At 49.1% G+C, this 23,174-nt stretch overlaps 1 protein-coding gene across 1 annotated transcript; it reads right to left on the bottom strand.

Annotated features, from left to right (window-relative positions):
- Nucleotides 1-1,056: 1,056 nt before the first annotated feature.
- Nucleotides 1,057-22,890, bottom strand: HRK (harakiri, BCL2 interacting protein). The gene is made up of 2 exons (XM_054445107.2): nt 22,495-22,890; nt 1,057-2,693 (listed from the first exon to the last, which is right to left on the bottom strand). The coding sequence occupies exon 1, from the start codon at nt 22,824-22,826 to the stop codon at nt 22,551-22,553; it is 276 nt and encodes a 91-aa protein (XP_054301082.1). The 5' UTR covers nt 22,827-22,890; the 3' UTR covers nt 1,057-2,693; nt 22,495-22,550.
- Between the last annotated feature and the right edge of the window lie 284 nt (nt 22,891-23,174).

Genomic DNA, 23,174 nt, shown 5'->3' on the forward strand with positions numbered 1-23,174 from the left:
GGGGGGAGTGGAGGAGAGGGAGGGATGTTGCCAGCACTTTGCACACTGTGGAAATATTTTTTAAAAAACAAGAACCACCCCACTATCTCATGCAATCCAAGTAATACAACAGGAGAGATGGTGGAGACAATATATACATATATATCATGCTTCAATTTCTTAATACAAATGTCCATCAAGAAGTCAAATCTCATATAAAAACAAGCATTAAAAACAACCCCTTGTCAAAAATCGGGGCAGTCGAGAAGTGCACTCCAATGAATGATGTGCAAGAAAAGGCCAGGATTCGATAAATATGTGGTCTCTAATAAAACAGGAGGATATCTACAAGGGACTTGGCTGGGAAGCTCTATCAGGAGGTCGTGGGTGCCCCAGTTCTCTCAGCAAAGTGGCTTCATTGAAATCAAAATCACCCAAAATGCCAACCCCAGCGTTTGGAGTTTATATCCTCCAGGGGAAACATCAAAAGCCAGTAGGCAAGTCGGGGTTGAAAAAGGGATCCTCTCACTTTTCATCTTCTCCTGTGTCTATAGGTGGTCAGCATGCCCCCACTACGATCTTGAAGGTACAGCCTTAAAGAAGCAGAGAACTGTGATTGGATACAACTGTGTAGTAATGGACGCCCCTCCCCAGAAAATGGGGGGAGCTGGAAAGACCCTAGTCTGTGGCTAAGAAAGTGATTAAATAGAAGCAGTGACTGTATTTCATATTATTCTAATGAATTTGCCTTCTCTAAGTTCGTGGCTTTGTGGGAATATTACCCGCTGCTCTCTGCAGCCCCCAGCTAAGCGAGGGTCCCCTGCAAACATCAGCTAGGGGGAGGGCACGAGTAATGAGGAGAAGCACGTTCTCCCAAAATAAGCATTCTTCTTCTTTTTTTTTTGCTTTGCTGAGTTCAAAGCTGCGGGGTGGGGGAGTCTTCCATCGCATTCAGCAGCCCTGGGGTTGCATTGCTCTTTAAAGGGCTATTTAGGAAAACACAAGGAACGGATTTTAAAAAGAAGACAGAAAGAAATCCAGCTCCCAGCTTGCAGCAGCACTGAGAGGTTGTACATTCTAAAGGACCTGGTCATTTACAGCAAAGCCTATGGAGGGATAATTCTCATTTCAGCTGCATCCACCTTAACAAATGAGGATCCCACTGCTGGCTTCTTAGAACTGTACAGCAAAGCCTGTGGGGGGATAATTCCCATTTCAGCTGCATCCACCTTAAACGTGGATCCCACTGCTGGCGTCTTAGAACTGGAGCAGTGTCTGCTAACCAGCCTGCTGGACCCTCTGTCTATAGGTACAGGGTGGTGACCTGCAAATCCAGCCTTGGAGAATGACCGTCCGAATCTGCAGCCCGACACCTCGCCACCTCGGCTTTGAAAATGGCAGTGTGTGGTATCCTGCACAGAGGAAGAACACCTGCTTATGTTGGATTTTTCGAAAATGAAAGCAAAAAATAATCACTGCTCCCTGAAGAGTCTTTGCAGCCAAGTCTCCATCCAGCACACATCTTTTCTTAGCCCTTCTAGAAACTTCTGAAAATAGTAGCTTATCCTTGGGGGGAAAAAATCAGACCTCTGTCAATCAGTGAGATGCTGGTGCATTTCATTTAAATGGCCCGCTCCCTCCCCCAACATCCCCCAGTTATAAATCATCTTTGACCAGAATGTAGCCATTTCTTGGCTCTTTAATCCATAAAACCTAAACCCTGAAATCCCCTTGGGGAGCGGAGGAGGCTGTGGGCTGAACTCCGAGGACACTTTTGTGGGGGTGGGGGAGATAGCAACCAAGTCATGCATAAGGTCAGCTTTCTGCCTCATAACCAGCAAGCCTCTCAATGCCATCCTCCCTCCTAGACCCCAAGGTTTGCTCCAAACCACCTCTGGATATTTGTCCCCACGTAGAAAAAGAGAAGAGACTCTCAAGTGGCACTTTTGCAACCTGTCCCTTAAAAAAAAAAAAAAAGAATCTGAAACAGCAAAATAGAAATCTCTCTTGTCCCCTGGCCTTCCAAGTCTGTCAACAGAATACCACAGCAGCACCAGCAGGAACGCACTTAGCACCAGCAAAATTTTAAGTGAAGCACCAGAGACACAAAAATCCCATTTCTCTTGACGTGACAGTGGGATCTAGCGATCGACCTAGGTAAGTATAGAGGGAGAGGCTAGGACGAGTCAAGAAATGGAGGCATCCCAGACTGCCCCTACACAATTGGCCCCAAGTCCTCACTTTTTTTTTTTCTATCATGCCTTTTGCACTGTTACCTCTTATTCCACCAGCATCTATCCCCAGGCAGTTGGCCGATGCTGGGGCTAATTCCCACCAGTCTTTGCAAATAGTTTCTAAGTACACAGCAGGCATCTCTCTTCTGGCGCCCCAGACATTACAGAATATCAAAGTTCACATCGCAAGGTGCAGAAAAGGAAGGCAACCACGTCCTCAACAAGGCATGCACTGATACGTAATATTCATATTTTTTTATATATATAGAGCTGTATGTAAATAGCATTGGGGTGTCTGTTTCTGCAGCTGGATTTCCAAAGGGCTTCCCCAGTCCCATTCTGTGTTTCTACGATCACTCCAGGCACTGTCTTTACTCTCCACTTCCTTCTCGAAGTGCCAACCGAGGCCTTTCAAGCTCTGGGCTCCCCCTCTGGAAAACGGGAACCAGCTTTCTCCAAGGACACAGGGTTTTCACCAACCTGCAGAAATAAAGATTGGTATTTTGGTCAGTGCAGACAGCTGCTGGGGGTGACGTCAGTGCAGTGGGCCTCTGCATGCTCAGCCCCGGATGTCGGGAGGGGGAGCGGGGAGGGGAGAGCTACTGGATGCAAAGCTCTGGTTTTGGAGGAAGGATGCCTCAAAAGCTAGTCTTGGCACTCTTCCCCTTACCAGAATCTCTGTCTATGTAGCAGCCTTCCCCAAATAGACATTTGTGCGTGCACACACACTCCCCTCTCTGCTTTTAGACCTAGATATTTACATAGGCATCTTCAGAGATGTTTTTAAAAAGAAGAATCTAGAGACACATGAACTTTTTGCTTCTCCAAATTCAGAACAGGACCTTCCTCGATTCATTTCATAGACCCAGATTCAAGAGAGAGTTGTAGGGCAGTCTCTGTTCTCTTTTGTTTGTTTGCTCGTTCATTCATCCATTCACTTATTCCTAAGTATGCCAAGTGCCATACTAGGGGCTACAGGTTCAATGACATAATTCTTGTCCTTGAGGGGCTCAGAACCAACAGGGAGATGGGAAGAAATGGATAATGACAGTCCCATGTAAAGAGCATATGCAATCTGGGGAAACGTGGTCTATGGGAGCCCAGAGGAGGCAGCTCGTAAGGGAGACAAAGCAGACTCCTCAGAGAGAGTGGCAGGCCCCTGCTGACTAGTGAAGAGTGCCAGGAAACTAACCAAGATAAGAAAATGAGGCATCCTAGGCAGGGCAGAAAAAACAGCCCATACCCAGGAGCATCCACCACAGAACGCACAAAATGTGTGCACAAATGCTCATGGCAGAATTATCCATAATAGCAAAATACGGAAACAACCCAAATGTCCATCAACTGATAGATAAACAAAATGTGGTCTCTCCATACAATGGACTATTAGTCAGCCGTCAAAAAGGAATGAAGTATTGATACGTGAAGATGGATGAACCTTGAAGGCATCATGCTAAGTCAGAGAAGCCAGACACAAAAGGACACATATTGTGTGATTCCATTTATATGAAATGTCCATAACAGGCAGATCTTCTGAGACAGAAAGGAGAATGGTGGTTGCCCAGGCCCGGGGCGGATAGGAGGAATTGGGGAGTGACGCTCATGGGCATGGGGTTTCTTTCAGGGAAACGAAAATATTCCAAAGTTGACTGTGAAGATGGCTGCAAAATTCTATATATACTCCTCATCATTGACTTGTACACCTTAAAAAGGTAGGGTTTTCTGTTTATTTGTTTGTTTGTTTGTTTGTTTTTGAGACAAGGTCTCGTTCTGTTGCCCAGGCTGGAGTGCAGTGGTACAATCTCAGCTCACTGCAACCTCTGCCTCTTGGGTTCAAGCGACTCTCCTGCCTCAGCCTCCCAAGTAGCTGGGACTACAGGTGCACGCCATCACGCCCGGCTAATTTTTGTATTTTTAGTAGAGACGGAGTTTTGCCATGTTGGCCAGACTGGTCTTGAACTCCTGACTTCAAGTGATCCACCCACCTCAGCCTCCCAAAGTGCTGTGATTACAGGCATGAGCCACCGTGCCCAGACTTAAAAGGACAGATTTGGTGGCTATAAGTTAGCGGGGGAGATAAGAACGTATCACCCGTTATTCTAAAGCAGGCGGCATAAGAATGAGCATGTGGGTAATACACACCAAGTGATATAGGAGAGAAAGTGGAAGGGAGATCACTTTGTGGCTTCTGGGTTTGAAAAAGTCTGAGATGTTGACTTGTATAAAGTGTACCAGCTGGTACCCTTGACTTCTGGCTTCCTTCTGGGTTTGGCCAACAGGAGGCACTAATGAGAAAGTAACATCAGGTGTTTGTTCCCCAGCTCCCCTCCCACTGGTCAGAGGTTGGCCACAGCCGCTGTCTGGGCTCTGGTACAGTGACACCCTCCTGGGGACTCCAGGTCCCATTCCTTACCCTGGCACCTTCAGGCCAGGGTGGGAACAGCTCCCCTCTATGGCCGAGCCTGCGGTACTGCATTCACTCTCGCTGGTTTCCCAAACCCTGCCCACGCCTTTGCTGTTGAAGCTTTCCTAAATTCTCTTCTGATTACTGAGTTTGGAAACACTTTCTGCCTCTTACTCGGGCCCTAATGGATACATCATCTGACTGCATGAAAGATATGAGTCATAAACACATGGACCCCATAGTCTATGTCAGCTGACAGTCACAAGGATCCAAATCGGTGACTTCAAACCTTTTGCTTTTTCTTTTTTTTTTTTAAAGAAACTGGGTCTCGCTCTGCCACCCAGGCAGGAGTGCAGTGGCGCCATCATAGCTCACTGCACCCTCGACCTCCTGAGCTCAGGCGATCCTCCCACCTCAGCCTCTAGCTGGGACTATAGGCATGCACCACCACATCTGGCTAATTTATTATTTTTATTTTTTCTTTTAGAGACAGGGTCTTTCTATGTTGCCTAGGCTGGTCTCAAACTCCTGGCCTCAAGCAATCCTCCCACATTGGCCTCCCAAAGTGCTAGGATTACAGGTGTGCACCACCACACCAGGCCAATTCCGCTTCTATCTCATGAGAGCACAAACACAGTAGGAACTCTGCATTGGTATGTAGCCACCATATATTTTCATAGAATATGGAATTAGCCATCAATCAACTCAATTGATAAATACATTCTAAATTTAGTTTATGAAATCAGCTTTTGTAACCCCTAAACATCTCTGTTGGTGTCTAGCCATAAACCTACAGAATGAAAGTCAGTGTAACCCTGCAGCATTAGCCTAAAATAATTATGCTGCCTTAAGCACAGCTGGGATGGAAGGAGAGACAGGAACGCTTATTAAGTACCTACTATGCTATTGAGTGTGTGGACGTCGTGCTAAGCATGGTTATCTGCACCAGATAAGGCCAGGTGCCTGCTTTAAATTTGCCTCCAGGCTTACTGGAAGGATATGCCATGCCAGAGGCCAGTACTGTAAATGACCAATATCTGGAGGTAAACCAATAGCCTAGAAGTCAGAATGGGGTTACAATCACCAGGGAAGCTTCAGAGCGGACCCGGGATTTGATCAGGGCCTAGAACACACACATATTTTTTCCATATTTGGAAAAAGGAAGCGTGGCTTAGGTGGGGGAAGGGGCTAAACAAGACCAAGGACAGTGATAAGCATGGCACAAACAGGGAAGCATGATGAGCAGGGAACTGTATCAGAAAGTTGTAGGAATTGAGGCCAGGTGCTATGGCTCACGCCTGTAATCCCAGCACTTCAGGAGGCTGAGGAGAGAGGATTGCATAAGCCCAGGAGTTTGGGGCTGCCGTGGGCTATATTTTATATATATAGGGCTTCCTTCCTTCCTTCCTTCCTTCCTTCCTTCCTTCCTTCCTTCCTCCCTCCCTCCCTCCCTCCCTCCCTTCCTTCCTTCCTTCCTTCCTTCCTTTTTTCTGAGCAGCAAGTAGTAATCGTGCAATTTAAAACTATTTTTAAAACATCCAAGTCCATCAACCCCCGTGAGCCACTGCCCCACCCTTGGGATGTGTTCCCTTAAACTTGGCTCATAAAGAACTTTCTCAGATGCTACCTCACAGCCAAAACTCGTGGCTGAAGTGATTCATGAAATACCTTTGAAAAAATGTCCCTGTTTCCATTTTTCATCCACCATGTGAGGGGAGAAGCGGGCAGAGAGGGAGAACTTGAACCCGCAAGGTCCTGCCTCCCTGGGCTGCAGTGATGTTGTGCCGCTTTGGGTACGGAAGGTGAAAGCTGAAAACCATGAACCCCACTGCAGCATTAGATGGGGCAAGAGGCTTATTCCCTTTTTCTGATGTCAGCAAAGAATTAGGACTCTTGGATTCCCTCCTAAGAGGCCCCAATTTTTAATTAAAAAAAATACCTTGGCCGGGTGTGGTGGCTCTTGCCTGTAATTCCAGCACTTTGAGAGGCCAAGGAGGCCAGAAGGTCGAGACCAGCCTGGGCAACATGGCAAAACCTCATCTCTACTAAACATACAAAAATTAACCAAGTGTGGTAGTGCACACCTGTAATCCCAACTACTCAAGAGGCTGAGGCACGAGAATCTCTTGAACCCAGGAAGTGGAGGTTGCAGTGAGCTGAGATCATGCCTCTGCACTCCATCCTGGGCAACAGAGCCAGACCCTGTCTCAATAAGTAAATAAATACATAAAATTTTAAAAATACCTTTTTTGCCCTTGCTATTTGCACACGTGATAAGTTACAAATTCAAACAGTGGAGAAGAATATAAAAATAAAAGGAAAGCCCCTTCAACCCAACCCTTAAGCCCCACTCCCTTTCCCAGAGGCAGCCAGTGTTACCAGCTGGTTGTGTAGCCTCCCAGAGTATTTTCTGGGCATTTGTAGACGCCATGTCTCTTTTTTGTTCTTTTCCTAACATTATGTTCCCAGAGCCCAGCACGATGCCCAGCATATACTAGGCACTGAATTCATTATCTATTGAGTGAGAGTAAATAAGTGACAAACGAATAAAGATGACAGGCTGGGTGTGGTGGCTCACGCCTGTAATCCCAGCAATTTGGGTGGCTGAGGCAGGTGGATCACCTGAGGTCAGGAGTTTGAGACCAGCCTGGCCAACATGGTGAAACCCCATCTCTACTAAAAATACTAAAATTAGCCAAGTGTGATGGCGCACACCGGTAATCCCAGCTAGTCAGGAGGCTGAGACAGGAGAATCACTTAAACCCGGGAGGCAGAGGTTGCAGTGAACTGAGGTGATATCACTGTACTCCAGCCTGGGGGAGAGAGCAAGACTCCATCTCAAAAAAAAAAAAAAAAAAAAAAAAAGCAGTTTCTCAGATCTTTGGTTTCAGCAGGTTGATTTTGACCAAGGAGTTTCAATGGTACCAATCATCCTAGTCCCTAAGGCTTGAAGGAAAGACTGGGCATGGTGGCATGTGTCCCTAATCCCTGCTACTTAGGTGGCTGAGGCAGGAGGATTGCTTGAGCCCAGGAGTTCAAGACCAGCCTGGGCAATATAGCAAGACCCTGTCTCAAAAAAAAAAAAAAGACTTGGAGGAGAAGCTCTCCATGCAGAATCCTCTTGAAAAGAAGATTGCTCCAGTCCATTTTATCCCTTAAATCTCCATCTGTATAGTTCATGTCGGCCAGGTAGGAAGCTGGGTGCACAGGAGACTGTGGAAAGGAAGCTGGAAGGAAGAGGCCATTTGGCAGCCTCTGGAAGAGGTATTTGCTCTCCTTGGCCCAGCCCTCTTCTATCAGTGAACAGTTATCAATGCTATCAGCTACTAGATAGTGATTACCTAAAGTCTATGAAGAGAGACCTGAGCTCCTACCCACTAGGAACTTACGGCAGGTGGACCTTGGAAGCCCAACTTGCTTGACTTTCAGAAGGGTAAGCAGTGAGAGTTGGGAAGTAGCTCAGCTCAGCACAGAATCAACACCAAAACAAACAAACAAAAAATACAGACTCTTCTTAAAGCAAACTGTGGCCTGTAAGACAATGTTGCCCATGTCCCATGTCCCACATGTTATACTATGCACATTCTTTGACCTAACAATTTCTCTTTCAGGAACTTCACTTTTTGTTTGCAAAGCTGTCCAAATATGAATGTCCCCTGCCAGGCACAGTGGCTCACACCTGTAATCCCAGCACTTTGGGAGGCCAAAATGGGAGAATCACTTGAGCCCAGGAGTTCCAGACCAGCCTGGGCCACATAATGAGACTCCATCTGCACATATACAAAAAAAAATTTTTTTTTTTTTAAGATGGAGTTTCGCAATTATTGCGCAGGCTGGAGTGCAAATAGCGCAATCTTGGCTCACTGCAACCTCCGCCACCCTGGTTCAAGCTGTTCTCCGGCCTCAGCCTCCCAAGTAGCTGGGATTACAAGCATGCACCACCACGCCCCACTATTTTTTTGGTATTTTTAGTAGAGATGGGGTTTCACCATGTTGGCCAGGCTGGTGTTGAACTCCTGACCTCAGGTGATCCACCTGCCTTGGCCTCCCAAAGTGCTGAGATTACAGGCGTGAGCCACTGCGCCCGGCCACAAAAAATTTTTAATTAGCCAATTGTGGTGGCGCACATCTATAGTCCCAGCTACTCAGGAGGCTGAGGTAGGAAGATCACATAAGCTCAGGAGTTTAAGTTACAGTGGGCTATGATCATGCCACTGCACATCAGCCTGGGTGACACAGAAAGACCCTGTTTCCAAAACAACAAAAAAAGTTCCTGACAACCTTGTTTACCCTACCAGAAAACAGGAAATAATGCAAATGTTCCCAAGGAAGTGACCATATAAGGAAATCCTGGTTCATCCAAGCAACAGAACATCATGCAGCCATTAAAAAGGATGAGGAAAACCTTTGCGTGTTGACATGGGAAGATCTCAACCACCTATTTTTAGTGAGGAAAAAGCAGGTTACAAAACAGCATGAACAGTATGAGCTCATATATTTAAAATAGGATGCGTGTGTGGGTGTCTATGCATCAAGGGAAGAGCATAGGGGGCTCCCTGAAATCAGGGGTCACGAACTGAAATGCACTGGACCCAGTAAAGGTACCCAGGAGGGGCTGGGGACACTGGAGTGTTTTTGTGCTTTCTAACGGGGTTTCTGACATTCATCTCCAGCCTGTTTCTGCCACATGGGAATACATGTGTTAGAATACATTGTTCGATCTTTTCATTTTTCAAGAAAAATTGGAAATACAGACTTCTACCTGAAAATGACTGATTTTTTTTTTTTTTTTTTTTGGATGGGATCTCACTTTGTTGCCCAGGCTGGTCTCGAACTGCTGGGCTCAAGTGATCCTCCTGCCCCAACTTCCTGAGTAATGAGCACTACAGGCACATGCCACCACACCTGGCTAAAATGCCTGACTTTTAAGTGTTGGGGGAAAACCACACAGGTCAAACAGAACTCAACTGCAAGCCAAATTCAGCTAGGAGACCACCCATCTTCACCCTGCCTGAGATACTCAGACACTCTTACTATCACCTGGCATTTAAGCTCGCCTCATCTTAACCCTCAGCAGCTATCTCTGGGCCCCAGGTTCTCCATCAGTACAATGATGGAGATGGGTTAGATGTCTCTAATGTCCTGTCTGGCTCTGGCTATGTTTCCAGAACACAGACCCTTTTGGCTCACAGATCTTTTGAGAATTGGATCCAAATTATGTTTTCTGTCCCAAGCAGGGGAAAGCAGAAGAGGAGGATGAAATCAGCCAATGTTATTAGCTTGATTACTGGGTGTTCACAAATTTCCTGAGGCCTCCCCTACATTCATTCATTCATACATTCATTCATTCACCAGTTAGTGAATGTCACCATGGCCGGGTGCTGGGATACAGTAATGGGCAAAATAGGCATGGCGGTTTGCATCTTTCTGGGACCTGAAGGCCAGTGTTGCCCGGGCTGGGAAGCCCTGATCTAGTGGTTCTCCCAGCCCTGTCAGAGTGGCCTAAGTAGGCCCTTGGTGAGTCCCAGACTGGGGAAGGCAGGATTAAAGCAGATAGCAACTGCCTTAAGCAAAAGGCTCAGAACGTTCTGAGACCTCCCACCCATACCATAAAGATGGGCCCATGGACTAAACTTCTTCTTTTTCTTTCTTTTTTTTTAAAGACAGGGTTTTTAAAAACAGCCTGTTGTCCAGGCTGGAGTGCAGTGGCACAATCATAGCTCACTGCAGACTTGACCTCCTGGGCTCAAGCAATCCTCCCACCTCAGCCTCCTGAGTAACTGGGACTACAGGTGTGTGCCACAATGCCTGGCTAATTTTTGTATTTTTTTTTTTTTAATAGAGGTAAGAAGATATCGCCATGTTGGCCAGGCTGGTCTTGAACTCCTGACCTCAAGTGCTCTACCCACCTTGGTCCCCCAAAGTGCTGGGATTACAGGTGTGAGCCACCGCACCCAGCCTATGGACTCAATTTTACACCAAATAAGAACAACACATAGCATAGGCTTTCATTCACCATTTTCTGAACACCAGTGACATGCCTTGTACTGCACTGGAGTAGATTATAGCATGCTTCCTTCATGCTAGGAGCTCATTATGGAGATAAAACAGAATTGGTTCTCCAAGCCACTCACATGTAGAGGGGGCTGAATCTGTGCCAGCCGCTTTATACACAGCGCTCCTCCAGTGCAGATGCTATTATTCTTCCCATTTTACAGGTGAGGAAACCAAGGCTCAGAAGGTAATGGGATCGGCCTAAGGTCACACAACTGGCAAATGAGAGATGGAGAAAGTGATGTGAAAGTCGGCCTGACTCCAAAATTCATGTCCCTTTCCATGAAGCTTCCCTCCCTCAGCATAAAGTATTAGTGAGGAAGATAAACAGTTACCAGAGTTAAATTTTCTGAATCAAGCTTTAGGCTTTTTGGTCTACCAACAGTCTCAAATATTCTAAGTCTGAGCTATCTTTGAAAAATGGTACCTTGGCCAGGTGTGGTAGCTCACACCTGTAATCTCAGCACTCTGGGAGGCCAAGGCAGGCATATCTGGGTCACTTGAGGTCAGGTGTTAGAGCACCAAACGGGCCAACATGGTGAAACCCCTTCTCTACTAAAAATACAAAAATTAGCTGGGCGTGGTGACGGGCACCTTGCAATCCCAGCTACTAGGGAGGCTGAGGCAGAAGAATCGCTTGAACCCGGGAGGCAGGGGTTGCAGTGAGCCAAGATGGTGCCACTGCGCTCCAGCCTGGGCAACAGAGCGAGACTCCACCTAAAAAAAACACACAAAAAGAAAACAGAAAATGGTACCTCTTCTTGAATCCATTCCAGTAACTCAGACACATCCCCACTCCTGGAAGACCTCCCTCTCCACCCAGGCAAGCCACTTTGTCCTAGTTTCTCTAGCATCAGTGTGTTAGCATTTTACAGGATTTATTAAGTACCATGTGCCAGCTCCAAGAATATTAGATGAACATGATTCCTGCCCCCAGGATGATAGGTACAGCCAGGCAGACAGAGAAGATTTCCACATTAGTGACATTACTGAGACTTTGAACCTTTCCCTGAAGTGGAGACAGGCATGCTAGGCGTCATCCACACTCCCACACTGGCTAGAGGTGTGGTCCATGAAGAACAGTCCACAGCAAGGCAACAGAGATTCAGCTGAGGCCAGTCACAGCCAGCTCAAAAGCCAACAGATACCTGACATATAAAGGCCAGTGACATGGGCTGGGCGCAGTGGCTCATGCTTGGAATCTCAGCACTTTGGAAGGCCAAGGCAGGAAGACTGCTTGAGCCCAGGAGTTCCAGGCCAGACTGGGCAACATAGCAAGACCCCATCTCTAAAAAAAAGTAAAAAATTAGTGGCACACACCAGTAGCCTCAGCTACTGCAGAGGCAAAGGTGGGAGGATCACTTGAGCCCAGGTTGAGGCTGCAGTGAGCTCTGATTGTGCCACTGCACCCCAGCCTGGGCAACAGAGAGACCCTGTCTCAAATAAGTAAATAAAAGCCAAGGACATGAATGAGACATGGGAGCCAACAGCAGTGTTTCCAGATCTTGACATGATTTTATGCTCCAGACAGCCTTTATAATACAAGAATGCTAACTATGTTTTTTGTTTGTATTTGAGACAGAGTCTTGCTCTGTCGCTCAAGCTGGAGTGCAATGGCGTGATCTCAGCTCACTGCAACCTCTGCCTCCTGGGTTCAAGTGATTCTCGTGCCTCAGCCTCCCAGGTAGCTGGGATTAGAGGCACGCGCCACCATGCCCAGCTAATTTTTGGTTTGGTTTGGTTGGGTTGGGTTGGGTTGGGTTGGGTTGGGTTGGGTTGAGTTGGGTTGGGGTTGGGGTTGAGGTTGGGTTGGGTTGGGTTTGGTTTTGTTTTGTTTTAGTAGAAGTGAGGTTTCACCATGTTGTCCAGGCTGGTGTTAAACTCCTGACCTCAGGAGCTCTACCCACCTTGGCCCCCTAAAGTGCTGGGATTACAGGTGTGAGCCACCACACCCAGCCAAAAGAATGCTAAATATGTTTTGATATCAAACTTCAATTTGAGAGCATTAAAAACATTTTTTTTTTTAGACGGAGTTTCTCTCTGTCACCCAGGCTGAAGTTCAGTGGCACAATCTCAGCTCACTGCAACCTCCACCTCCCAAATTCAAGTGATTCTCTTGCCTCAGCCTCCCGAGTAACTGGGACTATAGGCATATGCCACCACACCAGGCTAATTTGTTTCTATTTTTAGTAGAGATGGGGTTTCACCATGTTGGTCAGGCTGGTCTTGAACTCCTGACCTCAAATGATCTGCCCACCTCAGCCTCCCAAAGTGCTGGGATTACAAGCATGAGCCACTGTGCCCAGCCAAAAAAAAAAATTTATTATTATTATTATTTTTTGAGACAGGGTCTTGCTCTGTCACCCAGGCTGGAGTGCGGTGGCATGATCACAGCTCACTGCAGCCTCAACCTCCCTGGGCTCAAGCGATCCTCCCATCTCAGCCTCCCAAGTAGCAGGACTACAGATGCAAGCCACCAAGCTTGGTTAATTTTTCTTTTTTCTTTTTTTAGTAAAGATTGGGTCTCACTTTGTTGCCCAGGCTAGTATTGAACTCCTGGCTTCAAGCAATCCTCTCACCTGTGAGCATTAAAAAAGTTTTTTTTCATTAGTTCTTTTTTTTTTTTTTTTCTTTGAGATGGGGGTCTCATTCTGTTGTCTGCCCAGGCTGGAGTACTGTAGCTCACTGCAGCTTCGAACTCTTGGGCTCAAGTGACTTCACAATGATGGATGGGGAATGTAAATGATGGACTAACCAAATAAAGCAATACTAACCAACTTCTAAGCGTGGTGGCTCACACCTGTAATCCCAGCACTTTGGGAGGCCAAGGCAGGCGGATCACAAGGTCAGGAGTTCGAGACCAGGATGGCCAATGTAGTGAAACTCCGTCTCTACTAAATATACAAAAATTAAGCCAGGTGTGGTGGCAGGCACCTGTAATCCCAGCTACTCAGGAGGCTGAGGCAGGAGAATCTCTTGAACCCGGGAGATGGAGGTTGCAGTGAGATTGCGCCATTGCACTCCAGCCCAGGTGACAGTATGAGACTCATCTCAAAACAAACAAAACAAACAAACAAACAGAAAAAAGTGTCTCATAGAAAAATATTAAAATGTTGAACAAACGCCTGTGATATATGGAAAAGGTCAGGTTACAGATAATATATTTATAGTGATTCCAAGTCCTAAAGTACCTATCCAGCCAGGAATGGTGGTGCACGCCTATAATCCCAACACTTTGGAAAACCGAGGCAGGAGGTCTTGAGCTCAGTAGTTCAAGACCAGCCTGGGCAACATAGCAAAACCCTGTCTCTACAAAAAATGCAAAAATTAGCCAGGTGTGGTAGCGTGCACCTGTAGTCTCAGCTACTCAGAAGGCTGAGGTGGGAGAGTCGCTTGAGCCCAGGAGGTTGAGGCTGCAGTGAGCTATGATCCTGCTACTGCACTCCAGCCTGGGTGACAGCGTAAGACCCCGTCTCAAAAAAACAAAGAGAGAGAGAGACAGAGATAGAGAGAGACAGGAAGAAGGAAGGAAGGAAGGAAGGAAAGAAGGAAGGGAGGGAGGGAGGGAGGGAGGGAGGGACGGAAAGAAAGAGAGAAAAAGAGAAAGAAAGGAAGAAAGAAAGAAGGAAAGAGAAATGGCAGAAAGAAAGAAAGAAAATCACATCACTAAAGGGTCAAATCTAATGTAATGGAAAAGTAGAAAGGCTTAGAATCTGTCTGGTCTTTACATGGGAAAGGACTGCAATCTTCTGCTACTCAGACCTTCTGCTCAAAGCTGAACCTCCTTTCTCCAGAGGCAAGACAACAATTTTCTTTTTCATTTTTTGTTTTGTTTTGTTTTGTTTTGAGACAGGGTCTCATTATGTCACCCAGGACGGAGTGCAGTGGCACAATCATAGCTCACTGCAGCCACAAAATCCTGGCTCAAGCAATCATCTTGCCTCAGCCTCCCCAGTAGCTGGGACTACAGGCACATGCCACCACGCCTGACTACAATTTTCTTTTATTCAGCATTTTCCAAATAGTTGCCAAAGAACTTGTAATATTTTTTGTCATCAAGAAAAAGTTATTTATTTTTCTGAGACAGGGTCTCATTCTCTTATCCAGCCTGTAGTACAGTGGTAGGATTACAGCTCACTATAGCCTCAGTCTCCTGGGCTCAAGCAATCCTCCTACCTCAGCCTCCCGAGTAGTTGGTAACACAGGTGTGGACCACCATACCTCGCTAATTTCTTATTTTTTGTAGAGATGGGGTCTTACTATGTTGCCCAGGTTAGTCTCAAGTTCCTGGGCTCAAGCAATCTTCCCACCTCAGCCTCCCCAAGTGCTGGGACTACAGGCATGAGCCACCACATCCAGCTACTTTTTTAAAAAAGTAATATTATATCAAGTTCCCCAGAGCAATTAAATTCCACCCTGCCCAAGTCTCTGGCCCATGGAGCAAAGTTTCAGTGTGGGAAAGCTCTGTGGAAAGCAGCCATCTTGAATAAGCCAGTTGCCTCCCCACAAGAAGAGGAAGGAGCTTTCTTCTTGCCTGGCCAACCAGCAGTCATAAAAGGATGCATCTTACTGATGTGGGCTAAATCAGAAATCCCCCACCCAACAGCAGGGGCACCAGTTTAGGGCAGGAAAGGAGAGGGGAGCCATTGCTGAGTTGAATGGTGAGAGTTCTAAGGGTGATGGAAACCCACTTGATGTCCACAATGTTCCCCTGGCACTGAGGGGAGTGGGCATGAGTGAGTTGGTTCAGGGATCAGGACCTCTCAGACCTTGGCAGGAGGTGAACTGGTTTACTTCTACTAAGAGGTGAGGGCAGGGGCAAAGCCTGGGTCTCCTGTCTCTGAAAGAGTCTGGGGTCACCTGAGGGCTGCGGTTGGGACTCATTCATCTCTGCATCCCTTCACCTGGGCACCCAGCCCTGGCACCAAGCTACACTGCTTGTTTTTCTTTCCTGAAATGTACTATGCAGTCTTACCTCCAGGCCACTGGACTTGGCTCTCTCTCTTCCCAAAACACCTTTCTGGCATGTCTTTGTATAGCTGGCTCCTTTCTGTCATTCAAATCCGCTATTCCCCTGGTTCCTCTTCAGAGTGGCCTGCCTTCCCTCATCACCACAGGTGAGGAGTCCCTGGGGCACTCTCTATTGTGTTACCTTTGTGTATTACCTTCAGAGCCCTGAGCAGTTTCTGAAATTATCTCTGTGTTAGATTGCATAATCCAAAGGTGGCCACTATATCTCCCAATCCACATGCTATTCCAGAACCTCACCACTCCCCCATGAGGTGGAGTCTAATTCTGCCCCACCTTGAATCTGCATCAGCTTGTGACTTGCTTCTGACCAAAGTGACTTTGGAAGCTGGGACAGAAAAAGCAAAGCAGCTTCCACCTAGTTCCCCGGGATACTTGCTTTTGGAGCTCTCAGTCACTGTGTCAGAATCCGGCTGCCATGCTGTGAGGAAGCCCAAGCCACACGAAGAGGCTGAGTATAGCTGCTCCAATTGACAGCCCCAGCTGACTCCCAGTATTAACAGCCAGACATATAAATAAGGTTGCCTCCCCACCCATGACTCCAGTCCCCAGCCATCCTGAAGCAGAGACAAGTCACCCCCACTAATGCCCTGACCAAATTCCTAACCCACAGAATGTGTGAGCATGGTCAAATACGTCTGCCTTCCATATAGGTGAGTTCCACATCCATGGATTCAACCAACCCCAGATCAAAACTAGTGGAAAAAAAAAATTTTTAAATAACATAACGAGTTTTAAAAACACACATAAAAACAATACAGTATAATTAGTTACATAGCATTTACATTGTATTGGGTATTATAAGTAATCTAAAGATGATTTAAAGCACACAGTGTGTGGGTTACATGCAAACACTACACCATTTTATATCAAGGACTTGGCATCCTTGGATTTTGGGATCCAAGATGGGATCCTGGAACCACTCCCCCCCAGAGACAGAGGGATGGCTCTAGTTGTTTGAAGCAAAACTTAGTAGTTTTGGAGTAATTTGTGACACAAAAGTAGTAACAAGAACAATATTTACTTATTGTCCATCTCTTCCCACTAAATTGTGAGCTCCATGAAAGCAGGGAACTCTTAAGTCTTGGTTCTTCCTGTATCCACAGTGCCCTATACACAGAAGGTGCTCAATAATTAGCAGTTGTATAAGTGGAAGAACCTGAATTTGGGAAACAATAGCGACTATGTTGCATAGTTTCTTTTTTTTATTTTATTTTATTTTATTTTGTGACAGAGTCTCACTCATTCTGTTGCCCAGGCTGGAGTAGAGTGGCGCGATCTCGGCTCACTGCAACCTCCGCCTCCCGAGTTCATGCAATTCTCCTGCCTCAGCCTCCCGAGTAGCTGGGACTACAGGCACACACCATCATGCCTGGCTAATTTTTGTATTTTTAGTGGAGACAGGATTTCACCACATTGGCCAGGCAGGTCTCGAACTCCTGACCTCAAGTGATCCACCCGCCTCAGCCTCTCAATGTGCTGGGATTACTACAGGTGTGAGCCAGCATACCCGGCTGATGTTGCATAGTTTCTGATTCATTTAACACAGCACATAGTTATTGTACACCTACTATGTGACAAGCAAATCGCCAGGGACTAGAGACACTGTGGGTTAGCTTTCTGTTCCTGTGAAATCCTATCACAGGGACACTAGTGAGGACCACCAAAGAAACGGAAGTCCCCTCCCCATCTCTCGTTATCTGCCTGTCTAAAAGGCTGACTTTTCAAAAACTCTAGAGTTATGATTGCCAAATCCAGCCAGCCAACATCTGGGGGTATATTTAATTATCCCCGGGTGTGGCTCTTTTCCATCCACAGCTCAGTCACTTGTACTCTGGCCTCTCACTAGGCGAGCGGATGACTCCAGACAGGGACCATGTGGCAGGAAAGCTGCCTGGTTCTGCACATCTGGCCCCTTCCCGGGGGGTTCCTCCCCAACAGCTGTCCTCCTCGGGCTCCCTCGCCAAGCAGAAGGCCAAGCTTTCAACCTCTAAAAGTAATTCTGGCAGGGGTGCTGCGACCTGGGAGGGAGGCCTGCGGGATGCGCCTCCAGGTTTAACCACTTAATCCCCAAAGTACCTGCCAAGAACCAGTTAGCATGTCTGGCTGGCGGGCCAGGCCGTCATTAATTCATTAAAGCAGGCTCCCGCTGGCCCATTATCTTCCTTGCCACTGACCACGTCGCCTTATGGGCCTGCGGAGTCCCCCTCTCTCCCCTTCCCCTGCTCCCAAGGCAGGATTCTACCCAGCCCTGGCCCCGACTCCCAGGCAGGTTCCTCGGCTCCATTCTCTCTCCCTCCCTGCCCCCGCCCCAGGCACGCTTCTCCCTCCCTCCCTCCCACGCCTCCACCAGCCAGCGCTCACCATAAAGCGTCTTTTGTTCCCTCTCTCCTGTATCTTCGAGTATTGACTGGTTAAATCATACCCATCCTCCTCCAGGCCTCCCCAGCCTCAGAGGAGCCTCCCCTGGGGCTCTGGAAGAAAGGGAATTTCACTTGTGCAGGAATTCACTGTGCACCAACCCGGTCTGCTTATTGCCCCTATCTCCTCTTCCCCTGCAAGTCATGGGGTGGGGGGCGCTGTGTGCCCTCAAAGACAGAAGCTCCAATTCCACTGGGGATCACTTAGGTGGATGCTCTCTGCCTCAGCTTCCCCTTTGAATTAAAAGGAATGACACTGACCATTTCATGACATCCCCTGTTGAGTGAAGTTAAGAGACAGACACCGCACTGGACTTTTTTGAGACAAGAGTCTCACTCTGTCACCTAGGCTGGAGTGCAATGGTGCTATCTCAGCTTACTGCAACCTCTGCCTCTGGGACTCAAGTGATCCTCCCACCTCAGCCTCTCGAGTAGCTGAGAATACAGGTGCACACCACCACGCCCAGCTTTTTTTTTTTTCTTTTTTCTTTTTTTTTTTTTTGGTATAGACAAGTTTTCACCATGTTGCCCAGGCTGGTCTTGAACTCCTGGGCTCAAGTGATCCACCCACCTTGGCCTCCCAAAGAGCTGGGATTCCAGGACTGAACCACTGGCCCAGCCTGCACTGGACACTTTAAATGAATGTTCTCTTCTCATTCTCCCAATAACCCTGGAAGGATACAGCTCCAGTTTACAGATAAAGATGCAGAGGTAATGGTTCTTTCTCAAGGTCATGCTGTCAGCAAATGGCTGGACACTTAAGAGTCCCTTAACCATTATTCTCTCCTGACCCTTCCGGCACTGATCTCCCAGGAGGGCAGGTAGGAGTGGTGTGGAATGGCCCGCAATAATAATGGTAAAATGTTGACTACCTTGGGAAAGAATGAGAGTAAATGCACAATAATAATCATGATGGTTCACATGTATATCCACTGTTCTAGAGCTTTCCATGTATGAATTCATTTAACCCCCTTAATAATGTGCCTATGCACTAAGTACTATTATTGACCCCATTTTACATATGGGAAAACTGAGTCTTGGGTTTTTGTTTGTTTTTTTTTTAAAGGATGACTTCTGAGAAAAGTATTGCTGGCTCGCAGTAGAGACTCAAAACAAGTATGCTGGATAAATATATGTGTATATACACACACACATATATGTGTATATACACACACACATATATGTGTATATACACACACATGTGTATATACACACACATATGTGTATATACACACACATATGTGTGTATATACACACACACATATATATGTGTATATGTTTTAAATTATTATTGAGGTGGAGTCTCGCTCTGTTGCCCAGGCTGGAGTGCAGTGGTATGATCTCGGCTCTTCTTGGCTGACTTCTTGGCTGACTGCAACCTCCGCCTCCCAGGTTCAAGCGATTCTCCTGCCTCAGCCTCCAGAGTAGCCAGGATTACAGGTGTGCACCATCATGCCCAGCTAATTTTTGTATTTTTAGTAGAGATGGGGTTTCACCATGTTGGCCATGCTGGTCTCAAACTCCTGACCTCAGGTGATCCACCTGCCTTGGCCTCCCAAAGTGCTGGAATTACAGGTGTGAGCCACCCTGCCTGGCCTGTATGTTGAAAATATTGATTCTGCATATAGCAGAGCACACCCTTAAAACCTACGGGAATTGAAAGTGGTAGTTCCCACCCTATATGGCTGGCACAGGCCTCCCTCAAACACCCAAGGTACAGCTGTGAACATTCCCCTTTCTCTATTACGGTAGGGAAAGTGGAGAGCACCCCACATCCAGCATAGAACGCAAGACTGTCTTCCTCCAGTGATTTTTCTTTCCCCTTTACTTAACTTACCAGAGCTGGGAAAAAATGGGTTTCCCCAAATTAAACCAAAAGCACAAGAAAGGCCGGAGAGGCTGGTATTCTGAGGTCAGATGTAGGCTGCAGGGAGAGAACTTGATCAGGGCCAGTGCAGGGAGCCCGAGCACGGAGAACTCGGCCTGGGAGCGCAGGAAGGCGGGTGGTGAGCAATTCTACGGGTGTCCCGAGGATATGAGGGGCGGTGCTGGAGGGAAGCCGAGCGGGACATCGTGAGGTCAGGGCGCCAGAGGCTGCAGAACCCTGGAGGCCTCTGGAGAACGCCAGAGGCTGCAGGGGACGCCCGGGCGGGACAAGGCAGGTAGAAGAACCCAGAGGTGTGGGAAGAGGGTGTCTCAGAGTCAGCGCGCAGCACGGAAGTAACTCTGGGGTAGAAGCCGAGGGGGGGCGGGGGAAATAAACTCCACAGAGACAATAACCTGCTGCTGACCCCCAACACCGACTCAAAACAGCGAAACTCCTGGCCGCCGCCCTCCCCTGCAGCGCAGGCCCCAGTTACCCAACTCCTCCGCTGCGCTCCGGCGCAGAGCGGCGCACTCTGCCCGCCCCGCCCGCAGCCTCCCTTTCCAGGCCCCGGGAACATTCCCACCCCGACATTCACACACCGGCAAACAGGAACACACAGTCAGGCTCCGGCCCGGAGTCCTCGGCCTCCCGGGAGGGGCACCCGACATCCCGCACGCCTGGTCCCGGGAGGGGAGAGCTTTTCCAATCTCCTGGACGACAGAACCAGAGAAAGCCGTGTCCCAGCCCTCTCTCCACAGTTCTATTTGATTTTACTCCCTTCCTCTCTTTCCTTCTCATTCACTTTTCAATTGTCTTGCAACTCGTTTTCCAGGTAGTTTCTCTTTTTCTCTATCCTCCCCAAACTTCTTGTCCCTCCCCAACTCGTCGCTTGTTTTTTCTCTCCCTCTTCACCCACTTTTTTTCTGCCTCTTCCCAAATTCCACGCTTTGGGCTTCGCGTCTGTCGCTCAACTTCCTTTTTCTGCACCCCGCGATCCATCCAAAATGTTCTTCCTGTCTCTGGAATTGGGCAGCCTCAGCCTGGCCCCTTTCAGTCGCGGGAGCCCCTGGCCTCTCCAACAGGAGAGGGAGAAGGTAGGGAGAAGTGGATGGGACCCTCGGCGCCCGGGAGCCGGGCAGAGAGAGCCCCGAAGCGCGCACTTCTCTTCGCCAGCGCCCAGGCTGCGCGGGCCCACGCGACATCTGTCGTCTGCGGTCCCGGCTCACACCCCGCGCACCCCCGCAGCTCCCTGGGCGCTGCCACCCCCCACGCTCCGGCTGCCGCCTTTCTCCGCGGGCGCAGACGCTCGGGCCTCGCCTTCAGGCGCCGCTCCAACTTCCCAGGGTGTCTGCGGCGCGCGGCGGGGCTCGGCGGCGGGGACCTAAGGGCGGCTGGCTATGTCACCTTCGAGCTTCACCTTCCGGCCCTAGACCCATCTATGGTGGGCTCAGCCTAATTCTCTCTCCCTCATTCTCTGCAGCGCTCCTCGCTACTCCAGGATCCAGAGTAGTAAGATGATGCTTACGCTGTGTGCTTCCTCAAAGCGCCTAGCACAGTGCCAGGCGCACAGCTAGGGCATAATGTTTCCCCCACCCCAAGAGCCTAGTACCTTCCTCCCACTGATACCAACCACACTAGGCGCTCAGTACCCTCTTCCCGTCCTAAGTTCTCAACACATGACCTCCCTAAACAGTGCCCAACACCCCGAAGGAGCTCAATAAATGTTCCTTCCTTAAGGCTTCCCATTGGAGTTTCCCTGAAAGCCCCCTATTCCAGCCCACTCCGAGGGCGTCTCCTTCCCATCGCAGCTACAACCGTCTGGGGAGAAGGAAGCCAAACTCCTAAACAGGACACCTCACTCGAGAAGGAGCGAAGTTGGCAGGGCAGAGGAAAACTGCAAATGCGCGGAGCTTGGGAAGAAAGATTGGGCCAGCCAGAAACCTGGAAGGGGAGGAAGTCTCGAGATGCGCTTGGGGTGCCAGATAATGGGGATCAGAGATTGGAGAAGTGACACTTAGGGACAAGAGGTTGGGAGCAAAGGTGATGGAGACGGGGGCGACTTAGGAACGGCAAGAGGCTTGGAAGGGGACCGGGGACCTTTCTTGGAAGTGCGATAGATTTTAAGTATCTGGCGTGGCTTACAACTATATTCCCATAGCAAGCACACTTTTTACTTGCATTGTGTGTTTATTTGTGGGGCTGGTGGGGATTATGGAGGCTGAAGTCCTCCGCAAGCCACTGAGCTATAAGTGAGTAGCAAGATGCGCTTAAGGACTCGCAGAGATGGGGGCAGAAACGGTGGACCTTACACTTGGAAGGAAAAACTGGGACTGGGTAGAAGAGGAGAGGTGGAGATGCTTGCAAGAGAAGAGAACGGAGGAAGAAGGAGAAGGGAAAAGAAGAAAGCCAAACTTGCCACTCTCCCGCTCCCGGGCCAGCCCAGCGTCTCCAGTGCCCAGCTGCCGCGCCCTGGCTCTCGCTCGCTCGCTCGCTCGCTCGCTCGCGTACCTGTTGCTCGCTCCGGCTGGGTCTCGGCTCCGGCCCCACCAAGAAGCCCGGCGTTCCTACAAGTTCCGCCTGCCGAGCAGCCAGGCCGCCAGCGCCGCCACCTGCGCGGCCGCGCACAGCCAGGGCCAGTAGGTTGGGAGCGCGCTGGGCGCCGGCGCCCTCCGGCTCCGCGCGCGGCGCCGCCACATGGTGCGCTGGTGCAGCTCGTCGCCTAGCGCCTTGAGCCGGGCGGCGGTGAGCTGCGCGGCGGACGAGCGCAGCCCCAGGCGACCCGCGCTGCAGGCGCACACGGCCGGGGGGCCGCGGTCGCGGTGCAGGGGACACGGGCACATGACCGCTGGCCTCGCTCCCGCCCCGCGCTCGGGCCACCCCTCGCCTCCTCTCCCTCCGGCCTCTGCGCCCGCTGCCGCCGCGCTCCAGCCGCCGGGGGCCTCCCCTGGACACCAAGTTTCTCCTTGTGTTGTGCGTTTGTTGTGCTGACGGCGCTATTATTAATTAAAGTGTCACATGGTGGAGGGGGGCGGGGAGGGGGGTTACATCATCCGGCCCCCGGGGGTTGGGGGGGGCTGCAGGCAGAAGAAACCGAGAGGTAACTTTTAACCCTAGCGGCGCCGGCAGCGAGGGAGCGCGAGGTTTGGGAGACGGGGAGCGCGGCGCGGGGCGACGCGAGAAGGCGCCCC

This window comes from Pongo pygmaeus, chromosome 10, assembly GCF_028885625.2.
Source record: "Pongo pygmaeus isolate AG05252 chromosome 10, NHGRI_mPonPyg2-v2.0_pri, whole genome shotgun sequence".
Taxonomy (NCBI): domain Eukaryota; kingdom Metazoa; phylum Chordata; class Mammalia; order Primates; family Hominidae; genus Pongo; species Pongo pygmaeus.